At 32.3% G+C, this 11,990-nt stretch overlaps 2 protein-coding genes and 1 long non-coding RNA gene across 4 annotated transcripts; 1 reads left to right on the top strand and 2 right to left on the bottom strand.

Annotated features, from left to right (window-relative positions):
• Nucleotides 1-1,166: 1,166 nt before the first annotated feature.
• LOC133678068 (uncharacterized) lies at nucleotides 1,167-9,950 on the bottom strand. Of its 2 annotated transcripts, none has more exons than XR_009835893.1 (2): nucleotides 9,817-9,950; nucleotides 1,167-1,491 (listed from the first exon to the last, which is right to left on the bottom strand). It is a non-coding gene; the product is annotated as an uncharacterized LOC133678068 (long non-coding RNA). The 2 variants fall into 2 exon arrangements; XR_009835892.1 differs by having other exon boundaries at nucleotides 1,167-1,482.
• Nucleotides 4,255-5,820, top strand: LOC133678543 (uncharacterized protein At2g29880-like). The gene is made up of 3 exons (XM_062100889.1): nucleotides 4,255-5,196; nucleotides 5,299-5,697; nucleotides 5,782-5,820. Exons 1-3 carry the CDS (start codon nucleotides 4,864-4,866, stop codon nucleotides 5,818-5,820), a joined length of 771 nt encoding a protein of 256 aa, XP_061956873.1. The 5' UTR covers nucleotides 4,255-4,863.
• LOC133678067 (uncharacterized) lies at nucleotides 8,466-9,822 on the bottom strand. Its single transcript, XM_062100248.1, has one exon. It carries the CDS (start codon nucleotides 9,765-9,767, stop codon nucleotides 8,601-8,603), a length of 1,167 nt encoding a protein of 388 aa, XP_061956232.1. The 5' UTR covers nucleotides 9,768-9,822; the 3' UTR covers nucleotides 8,466-8,600.
• Nucleotides 9,951-11,990: the final 2,040 nt, after the last annotated feature.

Here is an 11,990-nt window from a genome sequence, read left to right as displayed (position 1 = left end):
GCTTAAGTTATTAGGTTAAAATAGTTCTTTGACAATTCTAAATGTCCAAAAAAAATAATATCTTTAAGATATTTGTTAGAAGAGTTCTAAAAATATTAAGAAGATTACTTAACACCTCTAAAATTCTTATTAATTAAAAAGAGGTGGAGTTTTTACCGCATCTCCTCGTGAATTATATTCACTTTGATAATGCTTTGTATTTTTATATATCATTTTATTTTTAATTTTAATTCTATCTTTTAATAATATTTTTTATTGGGTTTTATAATTTATTTTGATTTTTATTTAGATTATTTCAACCTTATAATCTAGATCGCAAGATTGACAGATTAACCCGGTTAACTCAGAGTTTTTTTTTTCCTTTTTTATTGAATTTTTTCAATTTTATCCTTCAATATTTTACTATTTGTGATTAGAATTCATAATGTTTTTTACTTTGATTTGCTTTATATAAGGTAATCCTGGTTTCATGTCTTGAGTCACGTGTTTAATAAGTTAACTCGAGTTTACTCGGGTCATACTTTTAGTTTTTTTTTCAATTTCATCTTTCAATATGGAGTTAATTGGAAACATGAGTTTCTTGGTTAACTCAGGTTGTCTTCGGTCTTTTTTTATATGCTTTCTATGAGATTATTTTTGTCTCATGATCTAAGTTATGAATTTAACATGTTAACCTGAGTTGATTTTAAATTTTTTATGTACTTTTTAATTGTTTTTCAATTCAATTTCATCATTTAACATTGAATTGATTAGAAATTAATTTATATAATTTATTTCAATTTATTTTCTAAGAAGTTACCTTGGTTTCTTAACTTGAGTCGCAAATTTGGTAGATTGACTCGGGTTATTCTCTAGGTTTTTTTTATTGATTTTTTTTTAATTTTATTTTTTAACATTAAATTGATTGAGAATCAAATTTCATAATTTATTTTAAATTGATTTTTGCCATGACTAATTATCCAGTTCTATTTCTATATATATAAAAAAAAGACTTGGTCTTTGAAAACTCTTGAAATTTATTTAATTAATAGCTATCAAATAACCTAATTTCAGATTTTATCAAAGGCAGTTCACAAACAAACTGGTATAAGAATCCAGCTTAATCATATCAAGATGTATATGTTGCCCAAGGAAATAATAAATTTCTAGGAACTTGCATGCTGTAGTGAAAAAAATTTCTTTTTTCTTTTCAACGCAGAGAGCATTCCATTAATGGGAAATCAAAGAATTCACCTCATGGGGGAAAAGAAGAAGAAAAGGACGGTTCAGCTTCCAATGGAACACCCTCCATTGTAACCTGATGCCATGGTCCTCTGCTAGTGCTCTAAACCATACACAACATCCCTGCTTGAAGCCATATTACGGGGAGCAGAGAAAACATGGCTCTTCTGGCTCATCGTGGAAACAAAATAGATGCCTCCTTAACATTCTTCAAACAGCACAACGCTAAAATTACACCTCCATGCACACCACATCTACATCCTACAACAGCTAGGGCACAAGTAAGAACAGATATGTTAAAGCACAAACCATGAGCCACACAAGTAAGAACCCCAATCTTTCTCAAAAAAAACCAGAAAAAAAGATGTTCTAGGCTGTGTTTGATTGCAGGAAAGTGAATTCCTGGAATTCACTTTCCTGCTTTTCCCATGTTTGGCAATAATATAGAAAAGTAGTCAAAGGAAACTGAATTCCAGTCAAACTAAAAAAAGCAACGTTACCAAAGGAAAGTGTTTTCCTTCTGTTAAAGAAAGGAAAACACTTTCCTTTTTTTTCAGCGCCGTTCATTTTCTCATACACAGTCTTCTTTTCGTCAAAATCAATTGGAAGCTGAGCAGAAACAAGAGCATTTTTCTGGAACAAAGCATTTGTCTGGACCAATTAATTTCAGGTATTTGTTTTTCTTTTTATTTCCTTTATGTTTTTATCTTCTTCTTCGTAGATCTGTAAAAATAATGGCATAAATTCTTTGATATTCTTGATAAATCTGCTACTGTCATATTTTTTCCATAACATTTCCATAACTCTTCATCTTATCTCGTCACTTTCCACAGTTAAAACTAATCAAGCAACCCAAAAAACACACATTTTTTCCATGACTGTTTTCTTCTCACAATCCGCAGCTCAAAGCATCTAACCAAACAGGGGGGAATTTCTAACCAAACAGAGAGACAAAACCGGGAGGGGGGGGAGATAACTGTGAACAGAGAGAGGAAGGCTATACCATAGGGAGTGCCAAACAACTATTGGACAGATAGGTAGCAGGGGGCTGCAAGTCTTGCCCTTCTATTTCTTCCCCTCAAAGAGCATAGCGAAGGTCCATAGAGAGGCAAAACGGTGGGGTGGGGCGATTTATGTGAACGATGAGAGGCAAAACAGGGAGGCCCATTTCTGTTAACATTGAGAGGCAAAACATGGGGGGCGATTTTTGTTAACATAGAGAGGCAAAACGGTGGGTTGGGGGGGGGCGATTGATTTCTGTGAACAGAGAGAGGCCAAAACGGGGGGGGAAGATTTCTGTGAACTTTACTGTGAAGCAGCCCCTCCCTGTCCCCGAATCCGGCCACCATATACTTTCTGTCAACCCTTGCTCTTGTTTTTGTCAAGTCACGGCGTTACCAGAGCAAGTAGCCGGGGGAGAGAGGAGGAGAAACCGAGAGTGAGAGGGAACAGGGGAATGGGGGAATGAGAGAAACCGAGAGGGAGAGGGAACAGGGGAATTGGGGAAACTGGAACCGGGAGAGGGGAATTGGAACAGGGGAATTGGGGGAACTGGAACCGAGAGGAGAGGGGAATGAGAGGGCAATGGGAACAGAACAATTGGGGAATGGTAATGGGGAATTATCAAACCGATAGCTGTGAGGGGAATGGGTGGGGAATGGGAGAATGAGATGGGAACAACGAAATTATAACAGAACCCTAATAATAAACATAAATTTGAGTTTTATTTTGCTTTGATTAATTTATGATTAGTGTTTGATTAAATTTGTTATATATGAATAAATTTGTGTGACTATGCCGGTAATTATATGGATTTCATTGCGCAATGTTTATTGATCGTTGTGAACTTATAAAATGTATAATTTTCAAAACGATTTTATCATCGAGAAATTGAATGTTATGGTCTTAAATAATATATGTTAAGACCTTGTTTGTTTAGGGAGTCAGATATAATTGCCATAACTATTATACATTGTCCGCTTCTTTCTGCATAATTTATTGTATTCATTGTGTAAGTATTTTATATGCTTTTTTTAATATTTATTTCCCTAAATTTTTAGGTTTTGTTATCAGAAAACTTCACTTTCATTATATGGATAGTAAGATAATTCATGCAGCATGTATGGGAGCAGCTGTAACTGTGATAGCTACAGGGGTAGCTATTATTGAACAAGAAAGAAATACAATTTATATACCAAGAGAACCACGTATAAATGCAATTGCTCAACGAGAATTCTATATTGACAGCATTTTGAATCGAGGTGATAGGCATTGCGTTGAACAAATTCGTATGAAACCTGTTGTCTTATATAGATTGTGTGATGTTCTCACAAGTCATGACCTATTACGAGCAACTCAAAATGTGTCGATTAGGGAGCAAATAATTGTGTTCTTACAAATTGTAGGCCAAAATCAAAGATTTCGTTTTATTAGTGGTATATACTATAGGTCTGTTGAAACTATCCATCGTTACTTTAGAATTGTTTTAAAAGCAATTCTTAAGTTATACAAACACCTTATTAAAGATCCAGAGGATACAGTTCCAGCTGAGATAATGAATAATCGAAGATTCTATCCTTATTTTAAGGTATGAGAACAATACCAATATTTTTATACATTAGTTAATTACATCTAGAAGAAAAGTTTATAAATCATTTTTTCATGTTTATATAGGATTGTGTGGGAGCAATTGATGGTACCCATGTTCCTGCAAATGTTCCTGTTGAGATTCAAGGAAAGTTTCGAGGTCGAAAAGAAGGAACAACACAAAATGTTTTAGCAGCGATAACTTTTGATTTGAAGTTTATATATGTTTTAGCTGGCTGGGAAGGAAGTGCACATGATTCACGGGTTTTAGGTGATGCATTATCAAGACCTAGTGGTCTAAAAATTCCAGAAGGTATATAATAAAGTATTGTATTATATGCAATAAACATATAAAATGTCTTATCAGATAAAGATAGTAATAGGTTTTTTTTTTAATTTGTAGGGAAATATTATCTTGGTGATGCTGGTTACGGTATTCGAAAAGGAATCATTTCTCCTTTTCGTGGAGTTCGATATCACTTGAATGAGTTTACAGAACGTGCACCAGAAAATGAAAAGGAGCTATTTAATCTTCGACACTCTTCATTGAGAACCGCTATTGAGCGAGGGTTTGGTATTTTGAAGAGTCGTTTTAGATCAATTGATGGAAAATCTTTTTGGTCTTATGAAACACAAGTAGATGTTGTGCTTGCATGTTGTATTATTCATAATCACATAATGGGGGTTGATCCTTATGACTTTCTTATGGAAGAAATATGTTCGGAAAGTGAACCAATTAGACGAACAATCAACTTAAGTCAACGGGAGGAGAGGGAAGAGAATAGGGAGTGGATAACAAAAAGAGAAATGATTGCATCAACCATGTGGAATGATTATAACACTCAAAGAAACTAGTAATTGAGTGTTAGTTATATGTGTTTGTTTTTATTATGTCTTGTTTGAGTTTGTATTATATTTGTTATGTATTTGGAGTAGATGTTGACTTTATTATAATTTATCTTTTAATTATTAATGGTAGTTGTTATATGAAATTTATTAAATCTAAATATTGTATGCTGTTATTTTGTATAAATTTGTAATTTCTTTTTTGTAGAAATGAGTTCCACGCAGAATGTAAAATGCAAGGGCAAGCACTTCACATGGTCTAAACCTATGTCTCACATGTTACTTGAGATATTAGCTGAGGAGGCACTTAAAGGAAGCAAACCTTCTTCCACCTTTAAAGCAGAATCTTTTGTTAAGGTGGCTACAGAAATCAGTCAAAAGTTCAACGTGCAATGCGAGCCTAAACATGTGGACAATCATCTCAAGACTGTGAAAAAAGAATGGGGAATAATAACCAAACTTAAAAATAAAAGTGGCTTTGGCTGGGATGATTGTTTGAAGATGATTACTGTTTCGAAAGATGTATATGATGAAGAAGTAAAGGTATGATAAATATTATACTCTTTGTAATTTTTATATTTACTTTTGTTTCTAAAATGTTATACAATGAACTAAAAAATTACATATTCTAAATTTTATGAACAGGCACATCCCAATCATGACAAGTATCTCAACAAAAAACTCGATATGTACGAGGCAATGGCAATTGTTGTTGGAAAAGACATGGCAACCGGGAATTATGCCAAATCATATGCTGATGTCAACTTGGAAGAGAACACTGAAGAGCAATCAATTTCAATTGAAAATGAAGGGGAATATGAAGAAACTTCTAAGGGAAAAGAGACATCTTCCTCTAGTACGCAAAAGAGGCAACATAGGAAGAGAAATCGCATATATGAAGATGATGGTGTTGAAAAGTTGTCTAAACAGATTGGAGATGTAGCACTTGCAATTCAAAGCCTCAGCAAAAATCAACTTGATGTTAATGCGTTGTATGCGGAAGTGATGAAAATTGAAGGCTTTGATGAGATCACTCTTGGGGAGGCATTTGATCATTTGGTCCAAAATGAAATGTTGGCAAAAGCATTTATGGCAAAAAATGCTAATTTGAGGAAAATTTGGGTTCAGAATTTTGTGAACCAACACTACTACAGGGCTGCTTGCTAAGATGGTTTGACTATGTTTAAAATTTAGGTTCAGACTATGTTTGTTATTTGACAAGTATGTTTACTTGTTTAATTCGGTCTAGCATATTTATGTTTGTAATTTGAACTAATATGTATGTATATGACATCGAAACTTAATATTTATGCATGATTTTGTTTGATGTTAGATATTTATATTTATTTCTTGATGCTTATTCGATATATATTAAAGGGATATTAAAGGAATAATTGCCTTTACTCGTAAAAAAAAATATTTATCAAAAAAACCCATCAAAATATTTTTTGAATCTATTTATCTTTTTTAAAAAACTTCATACCAAAAAAAAAAACCCCAAATATATAACTCTTACCATAAACTAATTTGGCTTTCTTCATATGAAAAAAAAACTTATTTTAAGCTTTTAAAATTGAAAAAAATATAGTAATAGGTTTTACTTAAAAAATATTTCACAAGCTTATTTCTATATAATATGATATGACATATATAGTTATATTTTATAAAATAAGCTATGTATGAATATATATTATAAGAAAAAAAATTCATCATTATACTTTTTAGATTTCATTCTTTTATTGTAACTGATTAAATTTTTATATTAAATATTTTATATATATTAGATAAACTTGAAAAAAAAAATTAATTCATTAATAAATTATTTTCCAGTTTCTTTTCCATAACATAACCAAACACAGGAAAGTGTTTTCCAGTTCATTTTCCATAACACTACCAAACATCGGAATTCACTTTCCCGGAATTTACTTTCCCAGAATTCACTTTCCCCGGAATTCACTTTCCAAAAAGAAACAACTTTCCTGCAAACAAACGGAGCCCTAATGAACTTCCATTTTTAATATCAATATCTAAACTAGGTGAAGAATTTGTGAGCTAAATTTAAAACAGCGTTTTATTTATGGACCAGTGAATTCAGCGTCCAGTTCTTCCTCCAGCATATAGATCTGTTTATCAGGCCTGCTTCAACGAATTTAAGCTTACACCAACTCTCTTTTTTAATCATCAATTTCCACTATACTAGCTCACATCCAGCATACTCAAAGAGAAGCTAAAACCAACATTAAATGGATCGATACGACTTATTTCAGGGAATCAAAAATCACTTGCGATAGAAAAAAATGAAAAAACATAGTAGAATTGCGTACAAGACAAGGACACAAGCGTAGCAATGGTCGGGCTCAAGCTTCAGTGAAGAACAAGGAAATTAGAGAAGCCAAAGAAAAAATGTGAATCAGTCATGAGATTTAGATGCATTACTCTAAGAAGCGCATGAGTACTATCACAGTACAGAAGAGACAAAGACACTGGAAATAAAGGAAAAAAAAAAAAAAAAAAAAAAGGAGGCACAATTATATTTGGTAACGAACTATAAGATAAAATAATTATTTTTGTACGGGGTTTAGTTATAGTGGACAATATATAATAAAATATAAAAAAATCTAACTTACCTTTAATATATATTATTGTCAAATTTATATATTTTTAAAAAATAATTTGATATTTTGTTTTTTTTTAGTTTATATTGAGTGTTAAAATTAATAATATTATAATAATCCTACTTATAAAATTAGAACTGACTTGACGGACTACCACGAGGCCTGAACTGGTTCAAGTTTAAGAAAAAATTGAGAAAGAATTGACTTAACCTGACCCGATAAAAAAACCATGTCAACCCGAGATAAAACACAGGTAAAAAAACTATTGATTTATAAAAAAAATAGTCAAAACAAGATTATTTGATTATTTTAAAAAATAAATTAGGTCAGCCGAAATAACCCTCCTGCACCATGACTTGAACCTTGTCTCTAGTCGACTCTCGAGTCTGGTCTTAAAATTATTATAATAATCATTTTTATCTATACATTGACTCTGGTCAACCCGTGTTGACCCTCCTGACTTGTGACATGGACCTTGCCCTAGTTGACCCCTAAGTTGAGTTTTTAAACTATAATAATAAAAACTTTTATCCTTACATTAATCTGGGTTGACTCTCTTGATCGATGACCTGAGCTTTGCCCCGAGTTGACTCCCAAATCAAAATTTTTAACTATAATAATAATCATTTTTATTTTATGTTGACTCGGTTGACCCTTTTGCCACTTGACCTAGGCCTTACCCCAGGTAAACTCCAAAATCAGGTTTTAAAACTATGATAATAACCACTTTTGTCCTTACTTTAACCAAGATCAATTGCTAACCCTACTCGTGACTCGGACCTTGCTCCAAGTCAACCCCCAAATCAAATTTTAAAACTATGATAATTACCACTTTTATTCTTACACTGACTTAGGTCAACCTGTGTTAACCCGACCCATGACTCGAGTTTTGTCTCAGATCAACCCTTAAATTGAGTTTTAAAACTATAATAATAATTATTTTATCCTTATATATCTTAGTTGAATAATTTTAAAATTATAAGTTTTTTACAATAATATATTGATAATAAAATGTAATAAATAAAGTATCTAAAGACATATTACTTCTATAGCTCTTGGTTTGGAAATACAGAAAATCACTCCCGAATTATCTCATAAAGATATTTATCTATATATCTCACTCTTTTTCTCTAAATACATTTATGTAAATTTGTGTCTCTATAGTCTTTGTTTTTTTTTTTCTTAGAATAATAACTCTTTTATCTTAGAATAATAACTAAACGATACCAATGGTAAAAACGTACATCCCAGTATCCAAAGTAATCAAATAAAACAACAAATCAGAAAGAGTGCAAACCATAATGTGACATTTATCCCTATTAAGTTTCCATGTCATTTTGAAAGATTCAGTTTTTCCCTGTATAGTTTTAATAGCTGAGGAGCTTCATCAAAACCATCCACGAACTTATGAAGAAATGACTTCTCCGAATACTTAAACAAAGTGGCCAAGTTAGGCTTTTCATCAATCAACTTATTTGATTGTAGGAATTGAAGGACAGAAGCCCTTGGTATAAGTCTCTTCTCCAAGCTCAGCAACAAAAGAATTGGATGTTCGGCAACATAAGAAGACTCACAGCCCATATTGTTAACCAAAAAGTCCATCACTGCCATAATCTTATCCTCGGAACTCATCATACACCACGGATTCCTTTTGAAAGCAGCCAGAACCTCTTCGTCTGACCAACCCCATCTCTTATAAACACCAACCTTCTTTTCCCATCCAGATTTACTCTGCGCAGACCGTGCCAGCACTGCTAGAGTAAACACTAACTTGGAAGGGTCAAAACCCATTTCTTTTACCGTTTCAACGGTATTTCTAAAACGAACTGGACACGCTCTCACAGTCCTAGGCCACTTATAAATTAAGGAAGCAATATGTGATTTGGGAATTCCATTTTCTCTCAAAATGCTGACGTAAGGTTGCAAATAGCTCTCAGGACGATGATAGATAATAAACGGATAGGTTTTGGCAACAGTAATTGCCTTGTCATTGGATTGAAGCAAATCACTAAGGAAGTTAAAAGTAGGAGTTATAATGTTTTCCAAGCTTCTATGGAAAAGAGGAGGAATCATGCAGAAAAGGGTGGCAAGTTCAGTGCTTGACATGCCTCTGGAGAGAAAAAAATCCAGTCTAGGCAAAAGGGTTTTCTCAGGATTAGATGAAAGCACCTTCGGGAATTTCTTAACGAGTTTAAAGATTTTGTCTTCGGGGAAACCATAGCGCCTGAATGTGTCAATGACTGAGTCAGGTTTATCTGGGGTTTCGAATTTGAGATGCTTGGAAGCTGATAGAGCAGATTCTGGAGAGAACCCACATTTTTTTATGAGATAAGAGGCTGCAAATGAGTGTTGATTTGGATTTGCAGTGCTTGAGATGCATCTGGTAAATGGTAACAAGAATAATTGGTGGCTGTTGGCTTCAATAAAATGGGTTGGTGAGAGTCTCAAGTAGTGTATTCCATGATGATGGAGAATTGTTTTGCAAAAACAATAAGACATCGGAGATCAAAGGAAATGAAATTCAAGTAGCAAGAGCAGAGGGACTGACCTCTTTGTGCAAAGGGAATCCGCAGCCGACAATCGAGAAGTGAGCTAAACAATTCAACCTCGCCCCCGCGGCTCCTATTTGATGCGCAAAGCGGCCTCTTCAGGGTTAACTAGGGATACCAATGACTTATCCATCCCAATTTTTTACACGTGAGTTCGGAATTATCTTACGACTGTATATTACATTAAGGGTATGAGATTGTTTTTAATTTTTTTTTTTTGTTTAAATATATAGTAAAATAATATATTATTTTATTTTTTAAAATTTATTTTTAACAACAGCATATCAAAACAATTTAAAAATAAAAAAAATTAATTTAAAACAAAAAAAATTAAAAAATTAAAAATTATTATTCAACCGCAGCACCAAACACCTTCTAAATTAAAAAAAAACTGAAAGATTTGTTTATTGAATCCCCTCACGTAATATTATTTTGCATTTTTTTTATTCCTTGAAATTTTTAATTTAATCACCTAACTTTTTTTAAATTGTATTCTTACACATCTTTATTTTAGTTTTTAACCTAATAATTTGTTTTGATTAACTTATCATAAGGTTCTCGGAATGTCAACATTTAGTTAAAGTTTAACTTTGCAAAAACAAAAATTGACTTTATTAATTAAAAAGTATTGAAAATATAGGGATTTGTAAACTTCATGTAAAGTAACTTAATTTACCAACAAAAAAATTATAAATTAAAAAAAAATCTTTATGATTGTGAGTGAAATTCCTAGTTGATTAATGTAAAAACTCGGATGAAATAAAATTTAAATTAGTATGTGAAAAGTGATGGCAATCAAAGATTGAAAAGAAATACCATGCAAGATTTAAAATGAGTGGCACTGTTATAATGACAGAGAAAAATCCTTATCATCTCCCATAAAAAGTCGTCACCTATAGGTTTAGAGAGAAGTTTGTGAAATTTTGCTTTTTCTCTTCTTTTTTTCTCTCAATCTCCTTAGATTATAGGGCATGGAATATGATTAAGTGTTTGTTATCGAGTATAACAAACCAAATTAGAGAAAATTAAAGAGAAAGAGGGGTTGGAAGTTTGTTGTTTAAAGGGAGAAAATGTCAAATTTGAAGTGAAGAAGAGAATTACTTGGAATTGGTTGCAAAGACTCATTAATTTTGGGTTAATTAGTAAGGTTAAGATGTTCTTTTACTAGTAATTTCATTTTTGCTCTTGTTTTTTCCTAGGGGATTAAAATGGAAAAGTTAGGGTTTATGATATTTTTGTATTAAAATGTTAATTAGGTTGATTATTATTGATGTTGGGTTATGAAGAGTGCATAATAATAGTTTAATTTGGATCAATTACATGAATTATTTAATGTGCAACATTTTTATAATAAAATAAAATGAAATGAAAAATGAAATAATAGAAAATAAAAATGGAAATGGAAATGTTTTACAGGATTAACTTTATTAAAAAATATCATGAACTCCACTATCAATGACAATTTACTTTCTAACATATTTTTCATAAAATACCAACTTTTAACAATTATTTTCAAGTGATCTTCATCAAAATAACCAAACTTGAACCCATTCAAAGTCCTATTTCGCATGAAAAATAGAGGGAATCAAACATAACTTCCAAACAAAATTCTATTGTTTATGCGAAGTGGGAGGAGATTGATATGATTCTTCAATGGCATGTCATGATTGGAAGTTGCACACGTTAAAGAGCAGAGGTAGAGCACACATTGAAAAGCAGAGGTGGAGAGCAAAGCTTTGATATTTCCTTTTTGTTTTATTTAATTGCAATTGAAATAGTCAATGAATAATAGGGAGTTGTTGAAAGCTTTCCTAGTATATTTAATTCCACTAGTTGATTTCGTATTATTATGGGAGATATTGTAACGTTGTGGCCTATTTAGGCTCACTTATTCTATTGAATGAGACATTGTAGAATAATACAAACACACTCTTCCAAGCATATGTTCTTTCTTCTTCTTGTTATTCCTTTCTCAAATTATGTTTTTATCGGTGGCATTAGAGCCGGTTCGGTTTATGGATACACACAGTAAAACCAACGTGGAGTTTCGTAACGAGGTCAATGAAGCCCTTGCCCGTCACGATACCAACTTCGAGGAATTAAACCACAATTTTGGTCGAGTCGGTACTACCCTACAAAGAGTCATAACTGAGCTACAGGCAATGCAAATTGC

Source organism: Populus nigra, chromosome 18 (assembly GCF_951802175.1).
Source record: "Populus nigra chromosome 18, ddPopNigr1.1, whole genome shotgun sequence".
Taxonomy (NCBI): Eukaryota; Viridiplantae; Streptophyta; class Magnoliopsida; order Malpighiales; family Salicaceae; genus Populus; species Populus nigra.
Note: the sequence above shows the minus strand (reverse complement) of the source record. Positions and strands in the feature narration are given on the sequence as shown.

Excerpts from the sequence above, each read along its gene's own strand:
- LOC133678067 (XM_062100248.1), bottom strand. The coding sequence starts at position 9,767 with ATGTCTTATTGTTTTTGCAAAACAATTCTCCATCATCATGGAATACAC.
- LOC133678543 (XM_062100889.1), top strand. The coding sequence starts at position 4,864 with ATGAGTTCCACGCAGAATGTAAAATGCAAGGGCAAGCACTTCACATGG. Across the intron at positions 5,197-5,298 it reads TATATGATGAAGAAGTAAAG|GCACATCCCAATCATGACAA; the intron begins GTATGATAAATA and ends TTTTATGAACAG. Across the intron at positions 5,698-5,781 it reads ATGAGATCACTCTTGGGGAG|AATTTTGTGAACCAACACTA; the intron begins GCATTTGATCAT and ends ATTTGGGTTCAG.